Source organism: Balaenoptera acutorostrata, chromosome 3, assembly GCF_949987535.1.
Source record: "Balaenoptera acutorostrata chromosome 3, mBalAcu1.1, whole genome shotgun sequence".
NCBI lineage: Eukaryota > Metazoa > Chordata > Mammalia > Artiodactyla > Balaenopteridae > Balaenoptera > Balaenoptera acutorostrata.
In genome coordinates, this window is record NC_080066.1 from 120,699,629 (window position 1) to 120,720,857 (window position 21,229).

General features: G+C 36.8%; 1 protein-coding gene across 1 annotated transcript in view; it reads right to left on the reverse strand.

The window, feature by feature from the left end:
• SEC23A (SEC23 homolog A, COPII coat complex component) overlaps positions 1-20,027 on the reverse strand; it is a 61,889-nt gene extending 41,862 nt beyond the window's left edge. The window contains exons 1-8 of the mRNA XM_057543370.1: positions 19,854-20,027; positions 14,737-14,978; positions 12,938-12,995; positions 12,641-12,727; positions 11,490-11,726; positions 7,724-7,803; positions 6,803-6,947; positions 916-1,074 (exon numbers count right to left, since the gene is read on the reverse strand). Coding sequence (XP_057399353.1) covers positions 916-1,074; positions 6,803-6,947; positions 7,724-7,803; positions 11,490-11,726; positions 12,641-12,727; positions 12,938-12,995; positions 14,737-14,957 — 987 coding nt within the window. The 5' untranslated portion in view covers positions 14,958-14,978; positions 19,854-20,027. The remainder of the gene's footprint in view (positions 1-915; positions 1,075-6,802; positions 6,948-7,723; positions 7,804-11,489; positions 11,727-12,640; positions 12,728-12,937; positions 12,996-14,736; positions 14,979-19,853) is intronic.
• Positions 20,028-21,229: the final 1,202 nt, after the last annotated feature.

The window sequence follows — 21,229 nt, forward strand, 5'->3', positions numbered from 1 at the left end:
AGTCTGACACTTTCACATTCTTTTCTTTAAATGCCATTCATTCTAAATGAACTCCTAAATTTCGAGCTAACCTTGAAGAAAGGCATGTTGCTCTTCATACATACACATGATGGAAGAACAACACAGAACTCTTTTTCCTGGATAAATCTATACTCAAGTAACATGAAAAATAGGCAATAGCAAAAGCATTAAGATAAACAAATATAAAACTTTTTTTGAAGCTCTACGAAATACTCCAAATTCAAAAGGGAAATTAGGTGACAGGAAAAAAAGCATCCATTAATAGTGACAAAAATTATCTGTTACTAATTACACCCTAAAAATATAATAATGACTACCAAAAAGAAATATGAGATAATACAGGACAACTAAACTAAAATTGTAAACTCCAGACAATTTTTTAAAAAAGGGGGGGAGGGATGGGACATTAACAAGCAGAACCAATACAAGGGTATCAAGAATCAACAGTAGTGAAAATGAACTGACACAAACCCAGATAAAATTGAAGTTACATGAACAGAGAACAACTTATGAGAAAATGACGGACTAGTCAAGCTATGAACAATATACATATCTAAAGGGCAGCCTCTTGGAAATGAAAAATTGGAAAATTCAAGAAATTCTTCCTGATGGGAAAGACATTCTTTAACATGAATATTAAAAAAGACACACAGGTTTTCTCTCAGGAGTAGTTTTTAAAGAGACACCTATTGGTGCCCCCTATTAAGTTTTTAAATATTTAAAACCAGAAAAAATATAACAAATTATCGAGGAAAAAAAAGACTATTTCTCTAATTCTGAGGAGCAGTTGCAGGATCATCACAATATCAGATTTATCATAATGTAATTATATTCTTCCTCTTCCATCAAATGAATTTTTCTAATAAGGCAAAAAGACTTAAAAACCAAAATTACCTTTGTTCCTTTTTTAACATATTTGGCATTGTCTTTTTCAATGTCATGCCATGATCTTATGGGCGTCTTCAATTCATCTCCAACCACCATTCCAGGCCCCTGAGTGGCTGGACCACCAATGAACATCATGATACGAGCACCAGTGTTGGGAAAAGTACACTATCAGGAAAAAGTAACTCATGAGAAGAGTTTAAAGGAAAATATATGGATATACATTTATGATAGTGAATTTTGATATATTCTTTCTAGAAAACAGGAAAGCATACATTTTCCAAGAATAATCAAATGTTTAAAACAAAATTTAAAAACAAGATGTTTGTGTGAATATCTTTCTTTTGAAATCCTATTCTAATAGCAATGCCTTCCTAATTTTAAAATAATCTATAAACCTGATCCCTATAAGCAAGGATGTTCCTCCTGCTTAACTAGTACTAGACAGGGAAGAGTAGGGAAAGAAGAAGAAAAGAGGGTATCTTTTTCTGTTTGGTTGTTATTTTTGTCTTCTATGCTTAAAATACATGCACAACTTATATTTCTAATTCAAACTGATGGATTGAGTACTTCAATCTACCTCCCCCTTCTTCCCAAGGTGCCAGTGAAATGATATAAATGGTACTGTTTAAAAAATAAATAAGAAAGAGTACTATCAGCAGACTAGAAATTTTGAGGAATCCAAACAACAGATTGTACTGGACTGACAAAAGAATTTTAAATATATATATTATGTATAATTTTAAATATATATATACATATATATATTCCAAAAGTAAGCCAGATCTTCCCAAGGGAATATCTTAAAAACTCCATATTTAGAGTCAAAAAAACACAAAAAGCAGCAATGGGCCAAAGAAGTGCAGTCAGCTCCAGAAACAGCAGCTAATGACAACAGATTTTAGCAATTCCTAAGAACAGCTCTCTGAGAAAAGTAGGCAATCTTCCCAGAGAAGGTTCTCAGCATAGAAATTGGGGGCTGAAAGATACAGAACAGAACACATGTTACAATGAATATCAAAACAAATATGACAACTCTCAAGAGATTCTAGAATTAAAATCATGGCAAAAGTAAAAATACCTCAACGAATGGGCTAAAAAGCATGTCTGAAGACCAAGTTAGAGATATGGAAAATAAACTTGAAGAAACCTCCAAGAAATAGGAGCAAAGAAGGAAAATATGAGGAAAAAAATAAAGATATGAAGAAATGCAGAAGTGCAGCATCAATCTAATGAATATAGAATAAAAAAGAAAAAAATAAAGTAAGCTGAAGAATGACAGGAGTCTTCAGAATGAAAGGACCTACCAAAAACCAAACATAATTAATGAAAAAATAATCAAACCTAAACGCAGCCTAATGAAATTTCAGAACTCTAAAATTAAAGAGAACATTCTAAAAATGTTCAGTGGGAAAAATAAGTTTCCTGAAAAGGACTAAGAATGAGACTACATCAAATTATCCAATAAACTATCTGTTAGAATACTAGCGAGGAATGGCTCAAAGATCCTATTGAAGATGGCCCACCCAAAGTACAAATGAAGTGAGAGGGAAAAATTAAAAAACATTTTTAGACATGCAAGACCTCAGAAAATTTATAATAAACAAAAGAACTGAGTACAATCCAAAAGAAACAGGGAATCTAGAAAAAACAAATTTAAAGGTATCCTAAGACTTTAATACATGAAAGATTCCCTAGCAAGCAGCAAAACTGCAATGACAAAGAATTACATCTCCTTCTCTATGTGTATAACCACTCCATTCCACAATTAACAATATTTATATATATTTGAAATACTTTTATTTCTAATTTCTATAAGCAGTTATTGAACAAAAATACACAGTGCATTTTCAAGCTACATTATAGCTTCAGAAAAGAATGTCAATGATATACTTTGATGATAATTTTAAAAATCATGATTAACAAATCTAGGCAAGAGCAAGGAAAACGGCCTTTTACTTTTCATTTTTATACATCCTTGCATATTGTTTGAATGTTTTTATTAGGTATACTTATTACTTCTAAAACATTCTTAAACTAGATTAATAAACAAATAAAAATACTGTTTTCATACTGGGTATCATCCTGCTGAGGTAACAACAGTCATGTAAAGCTGAAATATCAGTAAAGAACAAGAACAAATTAAAGTATACAAACCACACACCTTCATAACTAGAACACAAAAAGCATTCAAACTTCAAGTTACTTATAAGTAAAAAAATAATAATAAACACTAAGTCCCAGTGAGCTATCTCCCATGCAAGCCTTCACACAAGCAAGGGCAGTTTGGGGAAAAGTACATGGAAGAAAGAAGAAGGAAGCTAGCAGCCAGCATAGAACAACTGCCAGATTCAAATGAAAACTTATTAAGGGGCACTAAAGAAAAGCAAGAAAATAATCAAGAGCATGAAAACGAAATAAATAAGAATAAAAGATCAGAGATAAAGTGGTTGAAATGCAAAACAAGCAAAGATCCAATTTATGTATAATTGGAGTTCTTAAAGAAGATAAACAAAACAATGAAAAAACTAACACTTAAAACTGTAATACAAGAAAACTTTATAGAAACAAAAGATTTGAATACACATATAGAAAAGGATCACCAGGCACTAGAGAAAATTAACCCACAAGACATACTAGTAACACTCCAAGCAAATGATCAAATAATTTACAAGGGCAAGAGAATTAGGCTGGCATCAGTCTTCTCAAAAAGAACATCAAAGCAAGAAAACAATGGAGCATCATTTTCAAAAACTATAGGAAAGAAAGTGAGAACCAAGGCTTTTTATATCCAACCAAGCTATCCTTCAAGTATAAAAAGGCCACAGAAAAGCAGTTTAAACATTCGACAGGTTAGGAAATTCTGTACCCTTAAGTCTTAAGAAATTTATTAGAAGACAAGTTTCATCCAACAAAGGGACTGAGACTACTCTGAGTATATCTTTTTGTACAACTGTGATTTGGAATCATGTTAATGCTTCCCTACGCATATATACACATGCAAAACAAGAATGGGATTTTTAAAAAAGAAATGCACAGAATGTACACCAAATGAAAAACATAACCACACTAAGAGGAGGGAGGTTGTGGATAACTAACCCCGTTCACTTTTGAGTACAGTATATTTTGTCCTGTTTATCCTCAGAATGTTAAAAAATACTGAGCGCTAACTCCTAGCCTTCTTTTTCAGAGGTCCGAGCTAGAAATTCTAAAACTATTCTATGTGTATTCTAGGACGGAGCAAATAAGTAAACATATTTTGAATAGTCCGAACCAGGTTCCTGTGGTCAGAGAAGGGAGTTACAAATATGGGAAGGATAGAATAAACCCTGTGGTACTGAATTGGAATTAGATATATCTGAAAGAACTCTTGGTTTTTAATATATAGCGTTTGTGGTTTTAATAGAGATAGACATAGATGTATGCAGGGGTACTTAGATATATGTGTATATATGCACACATACATACTTAATTATATAGGTATGTGTGTATATATACATTTATAGAAACACACATACATACATATACGTATGCACATACATATATTTCTTAGCTCCATCCACTAGGACATACAAGCAATGACATTCCAGTAACAGTGAGCACATGAAGCATCTAGATCTGCCTGGTGGAACCAAAGCTAAAAGAAACCAGGGCTTCAAAATGGCTGATATCAGGTCCAGGGCAGGTGTAAGATGAGCCTTGAACATCTTATTGTACTAGAAAGCAAGCAAATGTTCAGACAATGATGACATATAATAAGGACCCAGGAGCCAGCTTGAAGGGGTTCCCACTGGCCAAATCTGGGACAATTTGAGTATCAAAATAAATAATGACAGTAAAGGAATATAATCCATTGGATGAAATAAGAATCCACACCAATATAAATATATAAATGGGGAAGAACAGAATGCTCTTCCTCAAGTAGAAAGCCAACTAATAAATGTAGAAGAAGTTATGGAATTAGAAAGTCACTATTTAGCACCCATCACAATAATAATTGACCAGGCAAGAATCATGAATGGATGCTAAAACTATTGGGTAAAAGTTTGATGAATATACAAGGTATCTCCCCATTAGATACTTAACTCTACAGTGAAAATAATGTAACTCTACAGTGAAGAAACCTGGCAGAAACCACCTTATCCAAGTGATCAAAGCTAAGTAACAACAGTAGTAATAAAACTTCCTGATATGTTGCATAAGCAGAACACAAATCAGTTTTGCAATATTCCTGCCAAAAGTGCATAAGCTCAATCTACTCATGATTAAAGATCAGATAAACCCAAAAAGTATTGTCATGAAACACAAAGAAAAACTGTGGAACTGTTCCAGAATAAAGGACACCAAAGAGACATAACAATTGAATACAATACACGGTATTATTAGGATAACTGGTGAAATCTGAATAAAGTTTAAAGATTAGAAAATAGTGTTATATCAATGTTAATTTCATGATTGTTAAATGAACTGTGGTTATACAAAGGAATGTTCTCATGTAATTAAGAAATGCGCACTAAAAACTTAGAAGTAAAGGGACATCACGTTTGTAACTGACTTTCAAATGGCTTTTTAAAATTTATATGTGTGTAACATATAAATAGATACCTATATATAGCTACATCTATATTTATAGAGAGAGCACACTATCTATATAAATACCTGGAGAGAGAAGGATAAAGCAAATGTAATAAAATGTTAACACTTGAGGAATCTGGGTGAAAGGTTTAAAGGAATTCTTTGAACCATTCTTGTAACTTTTCCATATGTTCGGAATTATGTCAAAGTAGAAAGTTAAAAGAATAAAAAATGATAGTAACAGATAACTCACTGTAAAAAATAGGAAACCACGAATCCACAGTGATATTAATAAATAAATGAATAAACTGAAAGTTTGATGAGGAATAGGATATTTGCATGGTTTCAAAGATCCTCACCATCTAATGTTTATTAATCTCACAAGGAGGGGAAATAAGAGTAATTTTACAGTGGAGAAACCTGGCAGACACACCTTAATGAGTGATCAAAGTGATAATCATCAATAATGGGCAAACGAAAATCATGTGCCACCTGAGAGGATACAATAAGAACAGACCATTACTTCTGTGATATTCCTGCCAATGATGCAAGACCTCAATCTAATTGTGAGGTTACATCAAGACAAACCTAATTTGAGAGACATTGTATATACTGGCCTGAATCTTCCACGTGCCAAGGTCATGGAAGTCAAGGAAAGGCTGAGGACCTACACCAGACTAAAGGAGACTAAACGGACATAACCACTACATACATGCCTCTGAATTAAATCCTTTCAGTAAAAGAAATTATTGAGATAACCAGCGAAACTTGAATGAGTTTTGAGAATTAGATGGTAGTAATGTATCAGTGTTATGTATTGTACAGTACATCAGTGTATGTATCATATATTTCAAAACCTGACTTCGAAAGTTGTATTATGGTTATGTAGGAGAATATCCTGGTTTAAAGGAAATACAACTAAAGTACTCAAGGGGTTGGTAACATCACTTCAGCAACTTAATCTCAAATAGTTCAGAAAAAAGTCCTTTGCAGCTTGTCTATAAATTTAATAACATTTCAAATTTTAAAAAACATTTTTTAAAAAACTCTTCTAATTACAAAGCTAAGATATGTCAAGTGTAAAATTTTCAAATTCTACTTAAAAGTAAAACTCTCCTTAACCCACCACTGTTAACAATTGGGTAAACATCCTTCCAGAAGCCTCTCTATACACAAAAGGATATACCACAGATCAAACTTTAAATAAAATCACATATGTGCTGTCCTATGACCTGATTTTTCCACCCAACATTATCTCGTACTTATCATTCCATACACACACATACACATTTACATTCCAAAACAAAGCTATTGTCACTACCTCAAGTAGTCCTACAGCTATGGAAAGTGCCACCCCAGAGGAACGCAAAGGTCTCTTTCCCTGTGGTACAGGCCACGGGTCTCGCTGCAGTTCTCCCAGAAGATCTGTGAGATTCATGTCTATTTTCTGTACTGGCTGCAAGAATCTGCAAAACAAAATTAAATAAAAAGCCATTTATAAATGTTTGTGGGTGAGGGTTTAAGAAACAAATTGTCCACTTTCTTAAAAATAGAGAAAAATAATTTGAATATACGGTAGACCAATGGTTCTCAAACTTTTGTGTACATCAAAATTGGTGGGAGGGCTTGTTTTAACATAGATTGCTGGTTCCAGAGTTTTGTTTCAGTAGGTCTGGGGTGGTCACCAAAAATCTGCATTTCAAATAAGTTCCCAGGTGATGTTGCCCACTGGTGAGGAACCACACTGAGTACAGCTACTATAAATAAAACACTCAAACCAAGTATTACTTTGAGACTGCATCTTCCATTTACCAATCTAGTAAGTTTTAAGGTTACTGAATTAATTATGAGAAGATACATCAACTCAGTTTTAGTAAGACCACCTCTGATTAGTAAGTTTAGTGGAAAAAGCTACTACAAGGCTAAGGAGGCAAAATGAAAAGCTTGTGGGGGCACTGTTTTTGCTTGGCTGCCCTCAACCACAAAAATTAAGTTTTTCTGAACTTAGAAAATCAAGAATATATCAAAACTAAAGAAACTCCTTACATTGTAATAATGAAAAACCAACCTTTTCAGCGATGTGATTCTACCTCAACTCTTTAAAAAGTATACTAATGCAACATTTACATTCCTAAAAATATTTAACAATATAGTATCACTGAATCCCTACATTCAAGTTAAGGATATAGGATGCTTAAAATAGCCACATGAATTGTAAAATTCTCTTTGCCGTATTTATTACCTATTGGAAGGAGGTGGCTGCTGTACCTGAGGACCACGTGTTGCTTGAGTAACTGGTACTTTAGAGAGCCCCAGCATTTCCTGTAAAGAGATTATTTTTGTGATATCCATTTAATTACTCCTACAAAGATGTATCAAATATTTATGACATGCAAGGTGCTTCTGTAGGCATTAGGAACACAAAAATAAAGAACACAAAGTCTCTTCCCTCAGAAAGCAAAAGTTCTAGTTGGGGAGACTGTCAGGTAAACAGTAATACAATGAAATGATCATCGTAAGACAGCAAAATACAAGGTGCTATGTGAGCAAAAAAGAGGGATACTAGCTCAGAAATACTTTATTTCTACTTAAGTAAAAGTAAGCTACTGTGTAACTTGAATTTCTCTATTTCTTAACTTGTCTTCATTCATTCCTTTCAGCAACTATATCGCAATGTGCCAGGTATCTAATGTTGAAAAATATATATAGTCCCTGACCGTATGGAAATTTATATCTGGTGAAACAGACAAGAGTTAAATCATTAGCTAAATAAGTGTAAAATTGCAACTGTAATAAATATAAAGGAGAGATACAAGGAATTGTATTAATGGGGTTTATAAGGTACACACACCTTGTACGTCTATGCTTCTTAATTTTCTGACTTAATGCCTAACCAAACTGTCAGTTTTGTTCTGAATTTTAGATGTGTGCAGAATTCCTCTCTAGACACATGAAAATAATGTTATTTTACTAAAATTTTCTTGAATCTAGAAATGCTTAGTCATAAATAGAATAAAAGTATATAACAGAAAATCAGAAAGTCTAAAGATTTGCAAAAAAAAAAAAAAATTATTGAACCAATCCTGCAGTATTTCCTACACTGCTAGAAGGAACAGCAACTTTTTACTGAGGACTTATGTGCCAGATTCTGTGCTAAACTCTTTGTATATACTATTTCCTCACAAAATATAATGAAGTAGATTTTTAAATTCCTGCTTTGCAAATGAAAACTGACACTCAGAAGGGCTAAGTAACTTGCCTAAGGTTACAAAACTAGTAAGTAGCAAAGCAAGATATTAATCCAGATTTTGCTATAAAAGCCCCAAAAGAGTTTATACTACACTGAGTGTTCTCACTTACATCATTTCATTTAGTATTAAAATAAAATAATCTGGTAAAATAGGTATTGTTTATTCCTTTCCATAGAGGAGGAGAAAACAAAGCAAAGAGATCAGCCCAAGATCACACAACTAGAAGAGTTTAAGATTTGAATCCATAACTATTTGGGGAACAAAGACCAGGCTCTCTTCAACAAGATGCGTAGAGAAGGAAGATAAAAACATTTTGCTGGAGAAAAAAATTTAGTTTGCATGCATTCATTGTTTCAAAAAGGCAGATGTTTTATGTATTACATACGTATTACATAATTTAAGTAAAAGGTATTCTGCAATCAGAACTAGAAATAAACTACTTTAAATAAATTTACAGTTTAAAAATAACAGTAATAGCAAACATCTAAAAGCACAATCCGGGCTTCCCTGGTGGCGCAGTGGTTGAGAATCTGCCTGCTAATGCAGGGGACACGGGTTTGGGCCCTAGTCTGGGAAGATCCCACATGCCGCGGAGCAACTAGGCCCGTGAGCCACAATTACTGAGCCTGCGCGTCTGGAGCCTGTGCTCCGCAACAAGAGAGGCCGCGATAGTGAAGAGGCCCGCGCACCGCGATGAAGAGTGGCCCCCGCTCGCCACAACTAGAGAAAGCCCTTGCACAGAAACGAAGACCCAACACAGACAAGAATAAATATAAAAATAAATAAATAAATAAATAAAGATTACTAAAAGCACAATCCATTTAATCTTCATGACTGCCCTGTAAGATAGATACTATTATTATCTCCCTTTACACATGAAAAAACTAAGGTACATAGAGGTTAAAACTTGCCCACTCTCTCTTGTCTCACGGAAACAAGTGATCCTCCCCTTCAAGGTACTCTGCTTCTTATGCTCCTGAAGGAAGCCCTGTCATGTTTTGTGAAACCTCCCTCTCCTCATCTCACTCTTGCTTTCACTCACCCTCTTTAGTCTCTTTCTTTTAGTGTATAAACACATTCAAGTGTCCCTCCTAAAGTAAACCTCTTTAACTCGGTCCTCTCTCTCTCAAACTTTCACACTATCTCCTTCCCTACCTTCAAAAACAAACCTCTTGAAAGAACACAGACTCTAATTTTCCCCACTTCTTCAAATCTTAGTCACTACTATGATTCACTATCATATTCACTGTTCATTTATCCTCCCTCTCCAAACCTGCATATTCCTCCAGTATTTCCTGTCTCGGTTAACTGCGGCACCACTATCCCAGTCTGCTAAGCTTCAAATTAGTCATCCTCAAAATCTTTTTTTTTTTTCATTTTGGGCTACCTGGATGCCTCCAAAGTCTGATTTCATATCTGTCTACTTTATACCAGGCTTATCAATCAGGGTAATTTCTCAACTGGGGGTTGTATAAGAATCACTTAGAGGGACTTCCCTGGTGGCGCAGTGGTTAAGAACCCGCCTGCCAATGCAGGGGACACAGGTTTGAGCCCTGGTCCGGGAAGATCCCACATGCCGTGGAGCAACTAAGTCCATGCACCACAACTACTGAGCCTGCGCTGTAAAGCCACGAGCCACAACTGCTGAGCCCGCAGGCCTAGAGCCCGTGCTCCACAACAAGAGAAGCCAACGCAATGAGAAGCCTGCGAACTGCAATGAAGACCCAACGCAGCCAAAAATAAATAAATAAATTTATTTAAAAAAAAAAAAAAAAAGAATCCGCCTGCCAATGCAGGGAACATGGGTTCGATCCCTGGTCTGGGATGATCCCACATGCTGTGGAACAACTAAGCCCGTGCACCACAACTACTGAGCCTGCACTCTAGAGCCCGCGAGCCACAACTACTGAGCCCACGTTCCACAACTACTGAAGCCCGTGCGCCTAGAGCCCGTGCTCGGCAACAAGAGAAGCCACCGCAATGAGAAGCCCACACACTGCAGCGAAGAATAGCCCCAACTCGCCGCAACTAGAGAAAGTCCGTGTGCAGCAACGAAGACACAACGCAGCCAAAAATAAATTAATTAATTAATTTTAAAAAAAGAAATCACTTAGAAAGTTTTTCAAAACACTTACATGAACAATCTCTACCCTCTCAACTATCTTCCAGTTGAAGCACATATTCACTCACTCTCTTAGGATCTATCAAAATCTCTGGACAGAAAAAGATTTTGAAAAATACACCAAGATGATCCTAGTATGTTACACATAACTCCCTGCCTTGGAAGACACAGCTTCAATCTGCCCCAAAGATAAAAATGTCCTAGTGTGTGAAAAAATATATATACTCATGGTTCACCTATTAACTCTCAAGCCTTAAAATATGTCCCCTTGCCAAACACAAAGTGTTTAGTTCCTAAGTGAGATGTAAAGAAACAAAAGCTAAAATTCTGTGGTTGCCTTCTCTCAGTCTTCAGCATGACTCTTCTGTTAGCCCTTCAAATCTCTAGTAAAATAGCTTCAGTTTCACTCTAAATTTTAAAGATACTTCAAAAGTGAAGGGTTGTCAATCTCTACAATAAAAATTTAAGGCAAATGAAAGAACGCTGAGGCCAACACTAAATTTAAAGGCTTTGTTATAATACAATTATATTAGTCATTCATAATATTTTCTAGAAACTTATATCTAGAAGGCATTTATAGACATACATAGAGTGATGTGCACAAACAGGCTAAAACTACCATTCTTCTTGTTTACCTGGAGTTGTTTGGCAGACAGATCTTTTGTTCCTCTGAAGACATAGCTTTTTGAAATGCCCTCACATCCAAGTTCATGAACCTGCACCATTCTCCCAAAAGTAATTAGGCCAACCAAAGCTGTAGGTGGTAAAAGACTTAATGACATCTGCATAGATTCTTTCAGGGCTTGTAAGTCTTCATCTTCCATGCAAGTATCAACCACATAGAGGAATATCAAAGGCATCTGAGGACCACGCTTTTAAAAAATGGTGCGATAAAAAAAAATGTTTTAAAAGTATTAACACTTCAGCACAATACACAGGATAATCAGCAGAGGACTAAGTAAATAATTTACAATACATTTACACAATGGAATCCTAATAAAGCCATTTCAGAAATGAAACAGGTTATATATGCACGGAGAGATATCCAAGACATCATCAAGTGAAAAATTCAGTTTAAAAACATTATTCAGTTACATGAAGGAGATTTTCACTTTCAATTTTACTTAACTGCATGAGGTTTCATTTCTTATAACAAGCATTTATTTCTTTTAAAATAAGAAAATAGTAACTATAAAGCTTAAAAGCAAAATTAGGTGATTTTTATAAAATAATTATCTAACCCTGAATTGGATTATAAGAGAACTGGAAACTAGCCAGAGTGGACAAATTACTGACTGGCTCAGTGAACCATATTCTGGTTTCTCTACAACATTCATAAAAAATATTACCTTAATACTTAAATATGTAAATAACTATGTAAAGCTGTTCAGAAAGGGAAGAAAAATGATTTTCTTAACAAGGGCCAATGCAAGAGTAATTTCATTATTAGACTTGGGAATATATCATTAGGCTCTAGCATCATACTGACCAAGTATTGGTAATTGACCTTCCAACTACAAAGCAAAATTGATACTTTACTGTTTATTGATCTATTCGGTATAGCAAACCACACCACCCCACCCAATACCTTGGCCACCTTTCAAATAACTACAACAGAAATTACCTTACTCAAACTGACCTTGACAGTTCTTACCTTTGAAATTCTCAATCAATTCAATGTAAGAATCAAGAATGATGCCTTTTAAGTCAGCTCAATTTAACAGTTATTTTGGTATAAATTACTGGATATTTTAAATTTCTTAAAGAGTTACTCTTACGTTCTTACCAGAACTACATATTCAATGCTAGAAAACTGAGGTAAAAGTTCAGCAGGTTGATTCAGTTCAGATATACCAGCATAAGTAGGCGGAAACTGCAGGTAGAAAAAAACAAAACATTTTAACAAATTATTTGTGAGTAATGAAATTTTAAACTGAAAATAATTATTTCCTGATCATTTAATTATTAAAAAGGATAGTTTCATCATATATAAAGTTATTTCATCTTTATTTTTAAATATGCATCTTTCTGCATATTTAGAGCAGTATTATAGCATTAACATATGCAACAGGGGTTTTCTTACCTGATTCCTTTGATAACAAAAGTTGCAAGCCCAGAGTTTTGCTCGATAATCCACTTGACTGTTTTAAGAAAAGATACAATAGCTCATGGTTCAGTTAAATTGTACCATAATCCTAATTTCAATAAAATTAATTTCTTTCTGAAAATGAATACATTCAAATTGATATCAAAGCAATCTTTAAAAGCCATGTATTTTTAGGTGTTGCCATTATTTAATTCATACTTTTAACACATACAAGTTCACCAAAATGAATATATTGTAACTTTTAATATATCACAAATATCAACAATAAAATTAAGATAATCCTGTTTTTTTTTCTCCAAATGGCTCAGTAACTTCTAAACTCAGATCTAGAAAGCATTTATTCAATAAAAATATATTTATTGAATGCCATTATTCTAGGTGCTGATGATAAAGAAGTAAACAAGATCAAAGGTCCCTGCTATCACAGAGTTTATATCTGTGATATATATCACAGAAGATACTTTTAGATAGTGATAATAAAGATTAAAGATTACAAAGCAGGACATGAGAATGTATTTGGGAGGGCTACTTTAAAGGAAAGCCTTCATTAATAAACAACTGAGGGACTTCCCTGGTGGCGCAGTGGTTAAGAACCCGCCTGCCAATGCAGGGGTCACGGGTTCGATCCCTGGTCTGGGAAGATCCCACATGCCGCGGAGCAACTAAGCCCGTGAGCCACAGCTACTGAGCCTGTGCTCTAGAGCCCGTGAGCCACAACTACTAAAGCCTGCACGCCCCAGGGCCCGCGTGCCACAACAAGAGAAGCCACAGTAATGAGAAGCCTGTGCACCACAACAAAGAGCCCTCTCGCCGCAACTAGAGAAAGCCCGCGCGCGGCAACAAAGACCCAAACACAGTCAAAAAAATAAAAAATAAAAAAATAAACAACTGACATGTAATCGGAATGAAAAGAAACCAGTCATAGGAAAATCTGGGGGCAAAGCAATCCAGGCAGCACATATAGCTATTGCACAAAGTCTGCGGTAGAAGTAAGTTAGGTATATCCAAGGATAAGAGAGAGGGTAAGGTATAATGCAGATGAAAATAAAGAAAATGGATGATACAAGATTAAGGCAGAAATACACAGAGGATAGATCATATAGGGCTTTATAGGTCTTGATAAGGGATATGGATTTTTCATTCCAAGTGTAATAAGTAGCTATTGAACGATTTTAATAATCTGATATCCATTTGTAAAACTAGCTTCTGAGTGGAGAAGAGACTGCTGAAAAGCAAGAATGGAAACAGGAAGACCAGTTAGGAGGATAATGAAACCATCCAGGAAAAAGATGGTATATTTTGAAGTACCATGTTCTAGCAGAGAGTAAGAGACAGAATCCTGACGGTTCTGGAGATGGAATCGACCAGATTTGCTAGTGGACTGAGTGGAGAGAGAGGGAGCAGAAAGAGGAATAAAAGTTAATTCTTGAGAGTCTGGCTTATGTAACAAGAAATCATAACATTTTTCAAACACCATACCACTCAACTATGACTTTTCAAATGACACAAGATGGGATGATTGCCAGGATCAGTATCTAGAGAATACTGATAGAATCTAACAGTTTACACAGTGACAACTTCGCATTTGGTTTCTTATCAACTCACTACAACTAGCATGATCCTAAAATTTTATAGCTCTTTGGATCTGACTACCTTAAATTGAAAAAATAACTATAAACAAAAACAAAGACATTTTTATATAAATGAGCAAGAAAGAAACTACATTTTTTTTTAATCATAGTGACACATTAGTTTTTTCCATATACTTTAATTACCATAAAGGATTCAAAACTGCACGGCAAGTGGTCCTACTACACAGAACAGGTTCATATTGAATGGGTGGCAAATCTGGTCTCTCCTTCAGTGGTGTAAATAAGGCTGCTACTGGAACGACCATTCTTGTAGCTTCCAGTCGACTTGATGGCCAAACATTCCAACTAAATCGGACTCCATCTCGTTCTTCATTTTGTTGGATGAATTCCAAATAGGTTGTCATTGTAGACCTTGATTCTTATTTCTGTAACAAAATTAAAGGATATTTTTAAATCCTCTTAAGAAAATTCAAAATAAGTATGTTTTTCCCACTTCCAGCAATATTAATCCATTAGAAATCATAACCAAATGAAAATATTTATCTCAAAAAAAAAATTAGCAAATAACAATGACCACAATTAAAACAAAATAATGAATGGCTCTACAGAACCCAATGCCTATTAGGCCCAATGAGAGGTATTTTATCCTTTTTTATTCACTCTCAAAAAAAACTACGGCAAAAAATAATAAATAATAAAATAGATGTCCTATTGATTTAAGGCAAAAATGGGGGAAAATCTAGATCCTAAGTTCTCCGTATCAGCCTAGTGAGTTACATTATTCTAATAAATAGATTGTCAAAAACATTAAATTCTAAAACTCACATGCTTTTCTACCCAGAAAGTAGTAAATTTCCACTAAACTTGCTAGAAGAGAATATTTAAGGGTGCAAAACAAAAATATTTTTCTAAAACTAGGTACTTCTAATTTAGACAGGTAATTTTTTTATCATGCATCATTTAACCTCTCTTGCAGAAACTTAGTTCAGAATACTTTTAACATTCCAACTTAAGAGAGTATTTTAAACTCTAATTTGAGATATATAATTTCAATATAATCATTTAACTTTACCACTGGAAGAGGGAGATGCCACTCTGGTTAGTGCCCAGTATCAAGAGACATCTCCATCTTGTTATTCTTTAGCTTCCTGACTAGGATGCCAGCTCTCCTACCTGGGAAGCAGTTCTATCTATCTCATGCTCTCAAAATGCAACAGTTGTTAGTGATGCAAGGAAACTGTAAAATTTAAAGGTCTGAGAAGATAGAATTTCAAGTACTATGTGGCTGGCTAGAAGACTTGTGGGAGAGATGAATGGCATAAAGAACCGAAGAATTTTGAAGGTAGGGTGCCAACAGAGGCAACATGGATGCTGAAGTAGCTAAGAACAACAAAGGGATGAGGAACTGATTCTAAAATATAAGTAAGGGAAGAAAAGGTATTATTAGATACAATAACAATTTTAATTTTAGAAAAATGTCCAAATATATTTTAGTAATACAAATTACAGAAAGTGAAGCTTAACAAATCTTAAGTATCTTAAGCAGCTAAGACCTTTCCCTTCTCTAAAAGAAATGTTATGTCAATTATATCGCAATTAAAAATAATAAAATAAAAATTAAACACTGTATTTCTTCCTATCAGAATTTCAGAGACAGCTAAGGAATTTTATGCTATTCAAAAGCGATCATGTATTTTTCAAAGATTGATAAAGGGTAGAGAGAAATCCTAAGATATCTAGATTTGTTTAGAAAAGATTATTTTGAAGCTAAATACAGGAGACAGCTTTGAGAAAGATAATATGAGCTTTCAAGAAAAAGTGGCTGTTGAAAGATAATGATAAAACAAAGGTCTGGGATAATCAGAGAGGAGTTAGAAGATGCCAACCTCAGTTTTAACACAGGCAACAATAAGAGGAGAAACAACCTCTTCTGGGAGAGAAATGGTTTTTAGCAACAGCTTCCATGCTACAGATGTGAGTATAAATTCTAGGAGTATGCAATCCCTCCCATTATTTCTACAGAACATAAAGCAAATGAAGTTTTCTGTTTATTACTTAATTGCATCTATAATCTGAGATACATCTAAAATGCATCACCAAAAAGCATCAAAAGACTATTAAAATATACTCAACCAATCAGGGTTGTTCATTTGAACGACAAAACACAAAATAAGTTTTGAGTGACTATTTTCTCAATTCTCCAAGAATAGTATATAACTAGTACTTAGGTATTTGTTATATATTTTCTTAAAAATGGATGAAGTGAGCCTGTCACCTGCAAAACCATTCACAGTATTTTTTGCCAATGATAAAATCTGAGCTTTCTCAAATTTAAATTAAAAAATTAAAATTTTTGAAAACTTGTATCTAATACCATGAGCTTCACAACTTCCTAATATGTAAAGATTTTGCTGATGAGACCAGTAGTGATAATAATATGATTTTTTATATACTGTATAATGAAACATGCCAACATTTGGAAGATACACATTATTCAGTGAAGCAAGATCTCCCAAATGATCTGTTCATGATGTTACAAAATCATGCATGGGTAAATGATCCATTCAAAGTGTAGGACAGACCAATGGGTTATAACACAATAAGTACAAAAAGTTCATTTTTAAGGTTTCAGACTCCACACTGTAATTAACTCTCGATTTCTTAATTAAAACTGTCGAGTTTGGGTATAGTATCAAAGAATATGCACATTTTTTAATATGAAAAAGCTATTAATATTATCTCTCCTTTTTCCAACTACATACCTACGTGAAGCCAGATTTCCTTCACACAATTCAACCAAAACAACATATTACAATAGACTGCAAAGCAGCAGATATAAAAATCTACCTGTCTTCTATTAAGGTTTTTCTTTTTTTTCTGGATCCTATAATACTCTTAAATATTATACGCTTTATAATGCTTAAAAATATAAAGAGGTCTTGGGACTTCCCTGGTGGTGCAGTGGTTAAGAATCCTCCTGCCAATGCAGGGGACACGGGTTCAAGCCCTGGTCCAGGAAGATCCCACAAGCCGTGCCCGTGAGCCACAACTACTGAGCCCGCATGCTGCAGCTACTGAAGCCCATGCGCTTAGAGCCCATGCTCTGCAACAAGAGAAGCCACTGCAATAAGAAGCCTGTGCACCGCAACGAAGAGCAGCCCCCGCTCGCCGCAACTAGAGAAAGCCCGCGCAGCAACGAAGACCCAACACAGCCAAAAATAAATAAATAAAATAAATAAATTTATAAGTGCATCCATTCTTCAAAAAAAAAAAAAAAAAAGAGTATAATGAGGTCTTGAGAATCACCTCCTTAGGACTCTAGGGCTTAATTCAAAATCTGGGAGCCTAGTAGAGAAAGGCTCTATGAAACTTAGCATGAAGATATCTACACACAGGCAACAGCCAGATTTAAGTTTCTACAACAGGTAACAAAACCTGGATTGTAACTCCACATCCTTACTTTTTATTGAGACATACTAAATATCACCTGACTGATATTTGAGTACAATTCCCCTCTTCTTCCTCACTTTTTCCTCTCAGTCTCTCCTCTAAGATCATATTTGTTCACTAAATCACATTTATTTCTTACCTTCTCACTTTCCAGCAGTGGTTTGAAAAAGTCCCACCTGTTTCTTCTTAACTGGTCCAATTACATAGGCATGCAAAACACCCCCTCAACTTCCCTCACCTTTCCAAGGGAGAAATTACTCAATCTTAAAATCACTCGTTCTAGTACAAATTTTGCCAGGTTTGATCCCATATTCAACAATAGCATATCTGAAATAAAGTCCTTTTACAAACCAGCTTTTTATAAAATGGCATTACTTGATAAGCATTCTCTCCCCTGATATTATGTTTGTCTAAAAGCATAAAACTAAATAAATACGATTCAAACACTGTATTAGGATGCAGACTTAATATACTAGTCGTTATATCTTTTTTTAAGTGATACAAACACAAAAGACCATTCTAAAGAAATGTCTCATTTTTTAGCATAACATAATCATTGGGAGTTACTTTAGTTAAATACTTTCTCATGGTATAACTAAAAGCAAAGAAGCATTAAGTCACTTTAACCTAGAACATCAGATATGTGCCCACAGTATTTTAAAAGGCTTTACCTATTCAGTAATAATTAAAAGTGTTTAAATATTCTGATTTTAGCCCATTTATAGATAACTAAGTGCAAAACATTGTAAATTGCAAGTAAAATTTGAGTTCCTTCCAATCAGATATATTTTTTAACAATTATATGTGCCTCTCCCACTTTTCTGTCCTAAAATCTTCAATGAAGTGTCTTCAACTACTTCCCATGACTAGATTTATTATATTGGAAAAATAGCTTAACCCCTCTGATCCTCAATTTCTCATCTGTAAGATCAGGGGTTTGGGTGAGAAAACTACAAGACCCCTTCTAAATCTAAAATTCGGAGCCAATTAAAAATGACTGGACTTCCAAAATGATGTCCATTAGACTACTGGAGAAGGGAGAGAAGGAAGACCTAACACGCATTTATATTTAAATCTAAAACTTCTTTTAACCAATTTAACTTGGCTAGTTATCCACGACTTTGAAGGGTGTAAGGTGAGGAAGTTCACGTGAAAACACGAATTCAACTTACTCAATCCAGTGCTTAACATGCAGATTTACTATGACTTTTCCCTTCCCACCAAAACGGGAAAACACTTAGGGCTGAATGAAGTAGGTACAATTGGCCTAATCTGATAACTTTAGTCCCTTTGTAATCAAGGCCCAAGGTGTTAGCTATACCTGGCACTTTTCTCCTTATCCCCTTTAACCCCCAAGGCCGAACTACGGGTGACGAAGTCACCTCGGTTCAAAGTCTAGGGCTCTTCAGCTCAGGCAGGGAATGAACCAAGAAGTCAAAGTACCCAGAAGCGGTGATGGGGTGGGGTGGGGAAGGCACATCGGCCGGGAGCGGAGGGTGGGGTGCTGGGGGGGATGCCCAAACTGCTGTTTTTCACCCGACTCCCATCTTTCGCACCTGATACAGGGCAGGTGGGTGAGGGGGCCAGGTTCCCAGGCCCAGAGAGAACTAAGTAGAGGGTGGTGGGTGAGCGGGTGACAAGTTCAGGGTTCCAGGCAGCGCCGCCGGGCCGGGTCGCAGCCCCGGCGCACCCCGCCCGCCCCGGGGCACCAAGACGGCAGAGCAGGCACCACCCTTGAGACCCCGGCCCGCGGACCCGCCGCCGCACAGCCGCCCCTCCCCCGCCTCCCACTGAGAGCCCGCGGACCCCCAAGGGAGCCGGGAGGAGGCAGCCCTGAAGTGGATCCTTACCACAGTGCCACCACGTACGAGATCCGCGCCTGTCGCAGCCTCTGCCTTACAAAATCCGCCCTCTCCGCCGAGCCAGAGCAGCTGTGGCACCGCAATCAGGGCCGGCGCCGCCCCGCCCCCGGCCTCGGCGCAGAACTCTGCGGGACTAACATGGCTGGTGCCGCTTCTGCCACGTCAAAGGGGGGGAGGGGCGGGGCGTGAGGGGGAGGGAGGGGGAGGGAGGGGGAGGGGACGGTTCTGGGGGCGGGGCGACCGGGCCAGGGAACTGAAGGGGAGGGTGCGGGACCAGGGCGGAGCGGGGGGAGGGGATGGGGAGGGGAAAAGGGAGGGGAAGAGGCGGGTACCAGAGCTGGAGGGGCGGGGTGACAATGACAAACCTAGCAGGGGTACTCAGGAGGGGCGGGGAGGGGCGCGGGACCTGCTGGAACAGGAGCGCGAGGGTGGGGTGCGCCATGGCGCTCCGGTCCCCTCTCCCCGGAGCCATGGCGGATCCCACTCCCCGCGGGTCTCATGATGTGTGACCTTCTGTCGCCAGACTCCTCAGCTTGCTGAGAGAAATGGAGGTGTCCTCTAGGACAGTGGTCCCCAAACTTTCTGGCACGAGGGACCGGTTTTGTGGAAGATAATTTTTCAGGGGTGGAGGGGTAATGGTTCAGGCGGTAATGAGAGCGATGGGGAGCGGTGGATTAAGCGTCCATTACTCCGCGCTGCTCACCTCCTGCTGTGCAGCCGGGTTCCTAACAGGCCGCAGACAGGTGAGGGTGGGGGCTTGGGGACACCTGCTCTAGGACATCCTCTCCTCTAGGGCCCGGGTTGATTCCAAGAAACACAGGCTGCATCGCCCCTGAAAAAGCAAAGTGAGAAGTTCGTTCTTTCACTTAGTGCAACAAACATTTACTGAACATCTATCTACTTTGTGCCAGGCACAGTAGCGATGCTGTGATACGATGTAGGCAAAACAGCCAAATGTCTGGTCTGGAAGAATTTATATACTATTTATACACTATTCATGTATTCCTAGTCAGTTTACCTCTTTCCTCCTACACTGCCTCTGCCACCTCTCCCCCTACACACACACACACACACACAAACATACACACACACTACAATCTTTGGCTGATTAATCTTGATGTGTTTTCTGCTCTCTTTCCAAGAAAAGAACTGAGCAAAATAGGACAGACAGAAACTGGTTGGAAAGGCATTCAAGCTTGGTGGTCTCAGGCAACCCCACCCTTCAGTGAGGGGTTGCTCACGGAATTATTTCCAGATAGGACAACACCTAAAATCCTGCAAAGCTTAGCCCTATAAGCATTTTATGGAAGAGAAAAAGATCAATTTTTTATTCTTCCAAGCTTATATTCACAAGAAATGTTATG